Genomic DNA, 12323 nt, shown 5'->3' with positions numbered 1-12323 from the left:
ATAATTGGGAAATTGAAAATTAGTATTACAGAAAAATACCATTTTGCACCTTTTAGAATAATAATTTTTTAAGAATTTGATAAGACCATACTTCTACTACTGCTAAGTCACTTTAGTCATGTCCGACTCTGTGCGACCCCATAGACGGCAGCCCACCAGGCTCCCATCCCTGGGATTCTCCAGACAAGAACACTGGAGTGGGTTGCCATTTCCTTCTCCAATGCATGAAAGTGAAAAGTGAAAGTGAAGTCACTCAGTCATGTCTGACCCTCAGTGACCCCGTGGACTGCAGCCCACCAGGCTCCTCCATCCATGGGATTTTCCAGGCAAGAGTACTGGAGTGGGGTGCCATTGTCTTCTCCAGTAAGACCATATGTTACCACATATATGGAGAAATGAGAACCCTTATCCAATGAGGGTAAAGAGATAAAGTGATAAGATGATTTCTGTGAACAGAAAATATAACCATAGATACTAGACTGATTGCAGATATATTTTCCAACAATGCCACTCGTGGGCACGTATGTTAAAGAAATGCTCACATATTTTATGTTATCAGGAAGGAATCTAAGGCTTCATGTGTATCAGTAAGGTTTTATTAAAAAAAAAAAAAAAGAAGCCACTAAGGGAGGGAGGGAAGGAAGAAGGAAGGGAGGGAGGAAAGAAGGAGAAAGGTCTGAAGCAAATTTGCCAAGATACCATTCTTACATTTCTTAGCTGGCATAATGACAGTGTCACGGTGGTGTCATCTAATAGTGAACTTCTATCTCGACCTTGTCCAAAGCTTTCACCATCTTCAAAGAGAAAACTAAAAAGAGATTTAAAAAATAAGTTATTTTAATGAGCATAGAAATCCAATTTACTGTTTAAAAACCTTCTAGAAAATAAAATTTACTCTGAATCATAAATCTCTTCATTAAAAGAAAGAAATTTTAGACTGAATAAAATCTGTAATTGGTGGCTGAAATTTCTCCAAAAAATCTTCATTTTTAAATATATGTTGAGTTTGTATAAACACAGTGCATGCGTGCTCAGTGACTCAGTTGTGTCCGACTCTTTGCAACCCCGTGGACTGCAGCCTGCTAGGCAACTCTGTCCATGTCTACAGGGAAGAATACTGGAGTGGACTGCCACTTCCTCCTTCAGGGGTTCTTCCCGAGACTGAACCCAAGTCTCCTGCATACAGATTCTTTACCACTGAGCCACCTGGGAGGCCCCTATAAATAAGCACACAAGTGTAAAGCATTTTAGGGATACAAGAACATGATTTACACTGTTCATGCAGGTGCAATGATAAAATTACACTGACAATATGTAATATGTTCCAGAGGAAATTCATATGGGTAAAAAATAATAAAAGGAGGAAGAAAATAAAACGCTAATGCTGATAACTTCTCAGGAGAACGAATACTGAGTAATAAACATATTTAGAATTTTAGAGAATTAATTTTTATATCCTTCAAACCATTTACTCTTGGAATTGCCATCATCTTATTTTTGATTTTTCTACTTAATTTATCATGTGAACAGTACAACTGAAGTTAATATTTAAGAATCAGTTTAAGAGGGGGGAAAGGTACAGAATTAGTGCTGTATTCAAACAATTAACCTAAAATTTACATACAAAGAAAAAAATGATCAGCAGATGGTTTCTATAGTTACCTACAAAGATCAAATCTAGTCCTAAAACCTAAAATTAAAACTTTAAAGCACTAATGGAAAGAGATGTAGGTTCTCATTTTTATGAATGAACATGATGAGCAACAGAACAATTAACAGTTTTGGCTCTTAGCATTGTATTGTCATTTAACTTCTAAGTAATTCACAAGATAGTGTCTAAGACCTTATACAATTCTGCAGTTTTTCAACAGCGCTTTAGTACCATGATGATCTCTAGGACAAGCAATGAGGTCACTGAGTACATTTTAAAACATCATTAGAAGTAAAAAAAAAAGTTCCTCATAATGGGCATACTAGCCTAGTATATTAACTCTGTTAAATATTACTGTTCTATTTGTACAATTTGTTTTATTGATCACCAACTATTGTGAGATGTTCCACAATAATACCTTTACTTCAAATAGATCATAAAACAAATAATTTATTAAAAATAGTAGTTTAAAAAATAACAAAAGCACTGATAAGAACTCTGCAATTAGAAACTCCTACCAAACATTTCTCCAAAGAAGACACGCAGATGGCCAATAAACACATGAAAAGCTGCTCACACTTGTTATTAGAGAAATGCAAATCAAAACTACAATAATGTACCACCTCATACCAGTCAGAATGGCTATCAACAAAAAACCGACAAACAATAAATGCTGGAGAGGACATGGAGAAAAGGTCAACCTCTTGCACTGCTGGTGGGAATACAAACTGATACAGCCATTATGGAAAACAGTACGGAGATTCCTTAAAAAAACAGGAATAAATCTACCATATGACCCAGCAATCTCACTCTTGGGCATATATCCAGAGAAAAGACACATGTACCCCAGTGTTCATTACAGCAATATTTACAATAGCCAGGAAGGAAGCAACCTAGATGTTCATCAACAGACAAATGGATAAAGAAGTTGTACAATTATACAATGGAATATTACTCAGCCATAACAAGGAACAAATCTGAGTCAGTTGTAGTTAAGTGGATGAACCTAGAGCCTCTTATACAGAGTGAAATGTCAGAAAAAGAAAAACAAGTATTGTATATTAATGCATATATATGGAATCTAAAAAAAAATGGTAATAATGAACCTAGTAGACAACAGACTTGTGGACACAGGGGAAGATGAGTTCGTTCAGTTCAGTCTCTCGGTTGTATGTGACTCTTTGTGACACCATGGACTGCAGCACGCCAGGGCTCCCTGTCCATCACCAACTCCCGGAGTTTACTTAAACTCATGTCCATTAAGGGGGACAATGAGGGTGGGATGAATTGAGAAAGCAGCATTGTCATATATATATTACCATCTGTAAAACAGTGGGAAGTTGCTAAATAACACAGGGAACCTAGCCTGGTGCTCTGTGATGACCTCAATGGGTGAGACTATAGGAAGGTAGGGAGACTCAGCAGGAAAGGGATATATCAGATCAGATCAGATCAGTTGATCAGTCATGTCCGACTCTTTGCGACCCCATGAATCGCAGCATGCCAGGCCTCCCTGTCCATCACCAACTCCCGGACTTCACTCAGGCTCACGTCCATCGAGTCGGTGATGCCATCCAGCCATCTCATCCTCTGTCGTCCCCTTCCCCTCCTGCCCCCAATCCCTCCCAGCATCAGAGTCTTTTCCAATGAGTCAACTCTTTGCATGAGGTGGCCAACAATTATGACTGATTTGCGTTGTTGTACAGCAGAAACCAACACTAAATTGTAAAGCAATTTTCTACCAATTAAAAAAAAGAATTAAAAAAAAAAAAACTCCGTCCAAGAAAGCAAGGTATTGATTTCAAATTGTTTTCACAATCACTTAGCTACAATGTCTACCTACCAGAAGAAAAAACTATCAAATTAAAAAAAGTTATTACTAGATTTCTCTCATTTACAAGAGATGTTTTCTTTCCTTACTTGGGGAGTGTGCAGATAGGTGGTTTGGATCGAATGATTTCCTTGTTCACAAGCTCTTTTTCCAAGTCACCTCCAGCTAAACACCAAAGGTAATACACTTCTTCAATAGATCTTTCTGCCAGGTAATCACTGTTTATATCTATCAATGGAAAATTAAAAAAAATAGCTATCACACTTTCTGTTTTTATTAAAAGGCAACAAGCAATAATAGCTGACATTTTAAAAAAGTAAAAGCTGAAGAACACAGTAAGATTTCCTTTACAATATTCATACTACAAAATTCATAGAGGATTAAATGCAGATATGCATACTGGTTGTGCATCCAGTGTCTTTGAGAAAAAAGTGTGATTTTTATCCTCTGTACCAGAGATATATATACATAAGTGTGTGTATATATGTATATATGTGTGTGTGTGTATATATATATATATATATATATGAGAGATACACACACACACACTAGCTATTATCAAGCCCTGCAGGAAAGAAATAAGGGCAAAAAAAAGCTCTTGAGTAGGCAACCAGCACACCCTGTCCCATCCTTTGTCCTGAGACAATTTCTGCCTCTTTTAAAAGTCTTGGTGTCTCACAGAGGCTTTGCTTCCATTGTACTATGTTCATATTGACCTTCAGTTTTTTGGCCACTCCACACGGCATGTGGGACCTTAGTTCTCCGACCAGGGATTGAACCCATCCCCCCTACATAGCAAGTGCGGAATGTTAACCACTTGGACTGCCAAGAAAGTCTTGGATCTTCATTTATAAGAAGATAAATTTTCTTATAATTTATAAGAAAACATAGAGAACATAGTAGAAACTCAATACGTATTTGCCCAAATGAATGTTTAGTAAGTATTTCCTACCATGATTATGTCATGATAATTTTTTATATAAACATAATTTACTGGTGTCCCTAAAAAACACATTTTGAGAGCTGTAATTTTCAGAGAGGAATGAAAAGAGAAAAGGTGGTATTCTCTAACAAACATGGAATTTAATAATAATGGACTTATCAATAATATGATTTTTAGATAATTTATAATAAATTTTATGAAATCTATATAAATATTGAGGTAACAGAAATTCCACCGGAAACCAGAAGATCTGATTATAGCGTTACGACCTGGATTTACATAAGAAAAATTTTTTTGTTTGATACTACTTCCTTTCTTTGATTCTTAAAATCCTTGCTCCAAAGTAATTTAAATTTAAAGGATTAAAATGTTAGGTTATATTTTAACCACTTCCAAAATTACTTCTTAATTCTCAGGTAAGTATCAAAAATGTCTCACTAATGTAAATATATATTGTTGACAAATTTAAAACTGAAACTAGGATGAGGGTACTTCCTTTAAAAACATGGCTTTATTATTAGTATTCTTTATCATTACCTTCACACAACTGACTGATATCCTCTGGCAGAGTCAAATCAGCACATCTCAGAGAAGAAGAAAACAGACTGGCAGGTTTGATAAAGGGAGGGTATAAGGGTAACACTTCACTGAACACATTGTCCTGCATTAATTCATCTGGGGTTGGCCTTAAGAAACACATTTAAAATACAGCACAGGAATTAAAGTCATTAAAATGTTCCTAGAATAATGGCATACCTACAAGGAAATAATTAAAAGTCATAAACACCTCATAGGCATACAAAATAATGAAGCTCTCCTTATTAGAGTCTAGATATACACCTTTAAAAAAGAATCAAATGATTATAAGTAAATACTGACTTTTTTTTCTCTTTTGTGCTTTTTGTACTTTACGACTTATCAAATATTATTACATATGAGCATCTCCATTTTTTACTTTCAGCTTGACCATCATAAACTTGCTTTGCTGAATATCTTCATTAAATAATAAAATTATAAATCAATACTATCTTCTGATTTTCTTCCTACTCTCTTAATGTGGTATCAGTTCAGTCAGTTCAGTAGCTCAGTCATGTCTGATTCTTTGCAACCCCATGAACTGCAGCATGCCAGGCCTCCCTGTGCATCACCAACTCCAGAAGTTCTCCCAAACTCATGTCCATTGAGTTGGTGATAACATCCAACCATCTCATCCTCTGTTGTCCCCTTCTCCTCCTGCCATCAATCTTTTCCAGTATCAGGGTCTTTTCAAATGAGTCAGTTCTTCACATGAGGTGGCCAAAGTATTGGAGTTTCACCTTCAGCATCAGTCCTTCCAATGACACCCAGTACTGATTTCCTCTAGGATGGACTGGCTGGATCCCCTTGCAGTCCAAGGGACTCTCAAGAGTCTTCTCCAACACCACAGTTCAAAAGCATCAATTCTTCGGCACTCGGCTTTCTTTATAGGCCAACCCTCACATCCATACATGACCACTGGAAAAACCATAGCTTTGACTAGACTGACCTTTGTTGATAAAGTAATGTCTCTGCTTTTTAATATGCTGTCTAGGTTGGTCATAAATTTTCTTCCAAGGAGTAAGTGTCTTTTAATTACATGGCTGCAATCACCATCTGCAGTGATTTTGGAGCCCCAAAATATAAAGTCTCTCACTGGTTCCACTGCTTCCCCATTTTTGCCATTTAGTGATGGGACCGGATGCCATGATGTTCAGGTCAGTTCAGTTCAGTTCAGTCACTCAGTCGTGTCCGACTCTCTGCAACCCCATGAATCGCAGCACGCTAGGCCTCCCTGTCCATCACCAACTCCCAGAGTTCACTCAGACTCACGTCCATCGAGTCAGCGATGCCATCCAGCCATCTCATCCTCTGTCGTCCCCTTCTCCTCCTGCCCCCAATCCCTCCCCACATCAGAGTCTTTTCCAATGAGTCAACTCTTCGCATGAGGTGGCCAAAGTACTGGAGTTTCAGCTTCAGCATCATTCCTTCCAAAGAACACCCAGGGCTGATCTCCTTTAGAATGGACTGGTTGGATCTCCTTGCAGTCCAAGGGACTCTCAAGAGTCTTCTCCAACACCACAGTTCAAAAGCATCAATTCTTCAGCGCTCAGCCTTCTTCACAGTCCAACTCTCACGTCCATACATGACCACAGGAAAAACCATAGCCTTGAGTAGACGAATCTTTGTTGGCAAAGTAATGTCTCTGCTTTTCAATATGCTATCTAGGTTGGTCATAACTTTACTTCCAAGGAGTAAGTGTCTTTTAATTTCATGGCTGCAGTTACCATCTGCAGTGATTTTGGAACCGCCCCAAAAATAAAGTCTGACACTGTTTCCACTGTTTCCCCATCTATTTCCCATGAAGTGATGGGACCGGATGCCATGATCTTTGTTTTCTGAATGTTGAGCTTTAAGCCAACTTTTTCACTCTCCACTTTCATTTTCATCAAGAGGCTTTTTTTAGTTCCTCTTCACTTTCTGCCATAAGGGTGGTGTCATCTGCATATCTGAGGTTATTGATATTTCTCCCGGCAATCTTGATTCCAGCTTATGTTTCTTCCAGTCCAGCGTTTCTCATGATGTACACTGCATATAAGTTAAAAAAGCAGGGTGACAATATACAGCCTTGACGTACTCCTTTTCCTATTTGGAACCAGTCTGTTGTTCCATGTCCAGTTCTAACTGTTGCTTTCTGACCTGCATACAGATTTCTCAAGAGGCAAGTCAGGTGGTCTGGTATTTCCAACTCTTTAAGACTTTTCCACAGTTTCTTGTGGTTCACACAGTCAAAGGCTTTGGCATAGTCAATAAAGCAGAAATAGATGTTTTTCTGGAACTCTCTTGTTTTTTCGACGATCCAGTGAATGTTGGCAATTTGATCTCTGGTTCCTCTGCCTTTTCTAAAACCAGCTTGAACATCTGGAAGTTCACGGTTCATGATTGCTGAAGCCTGGCTTGGAGAATTTTGAGCATTACTTTACTAGCGTGTGAGATGAGTACAATTGTGTGGGAGTTTGAGCATTCTTTTGGCATTGCCTTTCTTTGGAATTGGAATGAAAACTGACCTTTTCCAGTCCAGTGGCCACTGCTGAGTTTTCCAAATTTGCTGGCATATTGAATGCAGCACTTTCACAGCATCATCTTTTAGGATTTGATATAGCTCAACTGGAATTCCATCATCTCCACTAGCTTTGTTCATAGTGATGCTTTCTAAGGCCCACTTGACTTCATATTCCAGGATGTCTGGCTCTAGGTGAGTGATCACACCATCATGATTCCCTGGATAGTGAAGATCTTTTTTGTACAGTTCTGCTGTGTATTCTTGCCACCTCTTCTTAATATCTTCTGCTTCTGTTAGGTCCATACCATTTCTGTCCTTTATCGAGCCCATCTTTGCATGAAATGTTCCCTTTGTATCTCTAATTTTCTTGAAGAGATCTCTAGTCTTTGCCATTCTATTGTTTTCCTCTATTTCTTTGCATTGATCGCTGAGGAAGGCTTTCTTATCTCTCCTTGATATTCTTTGGAACTCTGCGTTCAGATGTTTATATCTTTCCTTTTCTCCTTTGCTTTTCACTTCTCTTCTTTTCACAGCTATTTGTAAGGCCTCCTCAGACAGCCATTTTGCCTTTTTGCATTTCTTTTCTTGGGGATGGTCTTGATCCCTGTCTCCTGTACAATATCACAAACCTCCATCCACAGTTCATCAGGCACTCTATCATATCTAGTCCCTTAAATCTATTTCTCACTTCTACTGTATAATCATAAGGTATTTGATTTAGGTCATACCTGAATCGTCTAGTGATTTTCCCTACTTTCTTCAATTTAAGTCTGAATTTGGCAATAAGGCGTTCATGATCTGAGCCACAGTCAGCTACCTGTCTTGTTTTTGCTGACTGTATGGAGCTTCTTCATCTTTGGCTGGAAAGAATATAAGTATCTGATTTCAGTGTTGGCCATCTGGTGATGTCCACATGGAGAGTCTTCTCTTGTGTTGTTGGAAGAGGGTGTTTGCTATGACCAGTGCATTCTCTTGGCAAAACTCTATTAGCCTTTGCCCTACTTCATGCTGTACTCCAAGGCCAAATTTGCCTGTTACTCCAGGTGTTTCTTGACTTCCTACTTTTGCATTCCAGTCCCCTATAATGAAATGGACATCTTTTTTGGGTGTTAGTTCTAAAAGGTCTTGTAGGTCTTCATAGAACCGTTCAACTTCAGCTTCTTCAGCATTACTAGTTAGGGCATAGACTTGGATTACCCTGGTATTTAATGGTTTGCCTTGGAAATGAACAGAGGTCATTTTGTCATTTTTGAGATTGCATTCAAGTACTGCATTTTGGAATATTTTGTTGTCTACGACAGCTACTCCATTTCTTCTAAGGGGTGTGTGCCCACAGTAGTAGATATAATGGTCATCTGAGATAAATTCATGTGGTATATTTACCCAAAATTATGCTTTTAATACCATTCCTCTCATTTGAACATGTCTTGATAAAGATGTTTTCATAAAGATAGATCAGAATATATTATTTTCAAATATTACATACTTACAGAGTTTAGGGACAAATGAATGGGTAACAGTGACATCATCAAATGAACATAATAAGACTTCTAAGAAATCCTTTTACATTATCAACAATTATTAACTTAGCTCACTATGTAAGTTTTTTATATAATACTTATTTGCCAATAAACTTTTGTTCTCATTTTTCTCATATCACTGTATCTAGGCATATCTACCTGCCATAGTTTAGCTAATTTTCAAATTGGAGGTTAGGAAATGAACTAGTGGCTGATTTTGGTATATGTCAGCTTTCTGATCATGTTTTAATTATTTTTTTCTTCTCTTACAACCATACATTAAAGCCAAAACTATCAGTTATGATACTAATATCAATCATACATTACTACATATGTTAATATTCTTATTTAATCCATTAGTATTAAAAAATTAAGTACTTATATGTTAAGATCTCAGTAATAATCCCAAACTCTTGATATCAACCTCTTGGAAGGGTGGAAGGTGAGGCACTTCTTTAAAAGATCTATCACAGTTTCAGGAAGCTCCTGGTAAACAGAGAGAGAAAGTAATTATTTTAAACAATCCACTTAAAAATTTATATTACTTACATCATTTTCTACTTTAAGAAGTTTTGACTGTTTTGGAAAGCCTTTGCTTTAAAATAGTTTGCTACTGGATGCCAAGTATGCAAAATAAATGTTCAAGAACAGAGTAATGACAAACCTTTATAATGTCCAGACAGCCATGCTCCTCAGCCAGAACTATTATAGTGTCATCTACACAGTCTATAAAAGAGGAAAATTACATGAATCAAAGCTGCTTTTACAACTTACCAGACTGGGAGTTAAACTTTAATAACATTATTTTAAATTATATAATGCAATTTTGGAACTTGGAATATTAAAAAGCTTGAGACTTTTCCTTATATGTTTTAATAAATGATAAAGGCTTTATTTTTATGCTTATAAGACTTTTCATTAAATACAATTGAAGAATGTGCACACATTTTTTCTGGTCTTTACAGTATAAGGTTTAGCCTATAGACACCATTTATAGATCTCTAAGATTCCTTAATAGCCATATTACCAATCTTTGAAATTAAAGTGATAAAATTATAAAATTTTATAAATTTTATTTACAATCCATTGTTATTTAATATTCACTAATATTATTCTATACACATCCATATTTGTAGACCTTATTAACCTGGACACCGATCTGACATTCTTTTATACAAAGCGCTCTATCACTGTTTTTCTCTCTTTTTTTTACCATACATCCTTAACTTATTCTACTTTAAGTGGATTACACAAATTTTTATAAATGTGAATTACAAGTATTTGGATTATACACATGTGAAACATATGAGCTTGTTAGAAGGAAGAATAAACATTCTTCCTCAGTCATTGCTGCTAAGTCGATTCAGTCGTGTCCGACTCTGTGCGACCCCAGAGACAGCAGCCCATCAGGCTCCCCTGTCCCTGGGATTCTCAAGGCAAGAACACTGGAGTGGGTTGCCATTTCCTTCTCCAATGCATAAGAGTGAAAAGTGAAAGTGAAGTCGCTCAGTCGTGTCCGACTCTCAGCGACCCCATGGACTGCAGCCCACCAGGCTCCTCCATCCATGGGATTTTCCAGGCAAGAGTACTGGAGTGGGGTGCCATTGCCTTCTCCGTTGTCAGTCATTACTTACATATAATTCACTAAACGGAAAGCTCAAAAGTTATAGTACATTGAAGGTAACTGCTACAGAGAAGTACAATTTTACAATTTCATATTTTGATTCAAAAGTTAGTTTGGTTGGCTAGATCATAAAGCTAAGATTATATCCAAGGACATTATAATTCCTTACAGTGAATCAGGAAAAGCTCTCCTATAGTACCTCAAGGGTGCTTAAAGTGTCCTGTTAATGCTTATCACTGATCACTGGAAAGCTGAAGAAAGTGAAGCCTTTTCAGTGTAGTTAGTATTTTGAAGAACATATTCGCTATGTGTATAATTACTCTCACTAAAGATTATATTTATAACTGAAAGATAATTGTGAGACACTTACCCAGTGTAAGCAAAAATTTTAGTCTTTCAGAAATATCCAAACTCTGAAATAATTTTCTTCCCTACATAAAAGATAAAAGCAATTCTTATTAACATTTACATATTCTTCCCAGGGAGGGAGGTTTTATTTTTCATTGCTGAAAATGATTTTTCAATTATCTCTATTTCTCTTCAGAGGTTTTATCAGATTTTTTTGTTTGTTTGTTTTTAATATAAATTTATTTATTTTAATTGGAGGTTAATTACTTTATAATATTGTATTGGTTTTGCCATAAATCAATATGATTCCGCCACAGGTATACATGTGTATATCAGATTTTTTTTGAATTGGCTCCACTAAAGAAAAATCATTGGTGACATACATTTTTTTAATGTTGCATAATGCTTACCATTTAAACATTTTGTATATCTAAGAATCATTACATTTTAGTTTGATCTCAAGCATTCTTCATTTTTGAGACCCACATATATCTGGTTGTCCAAAGGGACTCCAGGAGTCTTATTTGATTAAGAGACCAAAATGTCTTTTCACCCTTTCATCCACCCAGCTAATTCTCACTTATATATCATGACCCAGATGATCTGTTGTCTCCACTAAGAAACATCCCACAACACTCCTTCCTCTTCTCAAAATTACTTAAGACAACCATCTTTGTGTTTTCCATAGTAGCTGGTATAGCCCTTTATTTTAAGATACACGTTATATTTTAGTTGTTTCCTTATTCCTTGGCTTCAGAGGGCTCCTTAAAAAAGAGTCTTGAATCAAGCACAACTTCAATGATTATGTGCTGAGCAACTACTGTGTGTGAAGCTGGACTTTCCACCACGGGTTATATACTATGGGTAAATTACTTGACCACTTTAAACCTCACTTTCCTCATTTATAAATTGGAATGTTAACTATACATGCCATGTAGGTTGCAGTGAAGGTTATATGATGTATAAAAAACTGCTTAGCATTTTCTGCATAAAGAAAATGCTTCATAAATTTTGGCTATTCTATTATTATAAACAAAGTAAACTTGTATGATCATTTAAAAAGACTTAGAAGGAGAAGGTTTAAGAAGACAGCTTGGTCTTTATGCAGTGAAAGAGGCTCTGATTTTCTTTTTTTAATAGAGAAGAAAAAACTTTCTTAAAGTTTTATGAAATTAGAACTACAGGTGGAGAGATCATTGAAAATAAATTGCCCCTCCTCTCTCTTTTTAATCTCTTACACTACTATCAATGTTAATCTTCTAGACCTAAATGTAAGGCCAGATACCCTAAAACTCTTATAGAAAAACACAAGCAGAACACTCTCTGA

At 36.5% G+C, this 12323-nt stretch overlaps 1 protein-coding gene across 6 annotated transcripts in view; it reads right to left on the bottom strand.

Moving 5' to 3' along the window:
• TBCK (TBC1 domain containing kinase) overlaps positions 1-12323 on the bottom strand; it is a 208922-nt gene that overhangs the window by 134802 nt on the left and 61797 nt on the right. For all 6 annotated transcript variants that reach the window (XM_070791100.1, XM_070791099.1, XM_070791102.1 and 3 more), the window contains 6 exons: positions 11019-11079; positions 9689-9750; positions 9449-9510; positions 4963-5111; positions 3572-3710; positions 709-808 (listed from right to left, as the gene is read on the bottom strand). In XM_070791100.1, coding sequence (XP_070647201.1) covers positions 709-808; positions 3572-3710; positions 4963-5111; positions 9449-9510; positions 9689-9750; positions 11019-11079 — 573 coding nt within the window. The remainder of the gene's footprint in view (positions 1-708; positions 809-3571; positions 3711-4962; positions 5112-9448; positions 9511-9688; positions 9751-11018; positions 11080-12323) is intronic.

This window comes from Bos indicus, chromosome 6 (assembly GCF_029378745.1).
Source record: "Bos indicus isolate NIAB-ARS_2022 breed Sahiwal x Tharparkar chromosome 6, NIAB-ARS_B.indTharparkar_mat_pri_1.0, whole genome shotgun sequence".
NCBI lineage: Eukaryota > Metazoa > Chordata > Mammalia > Artiodactyla > Bovidae > Bos > Bos indicus.
The sequence above is the reverse complement of the archived record's forward strand: the minus strand, read 5'-3'. Positions and strand labels throughout refer to the sequence as shown.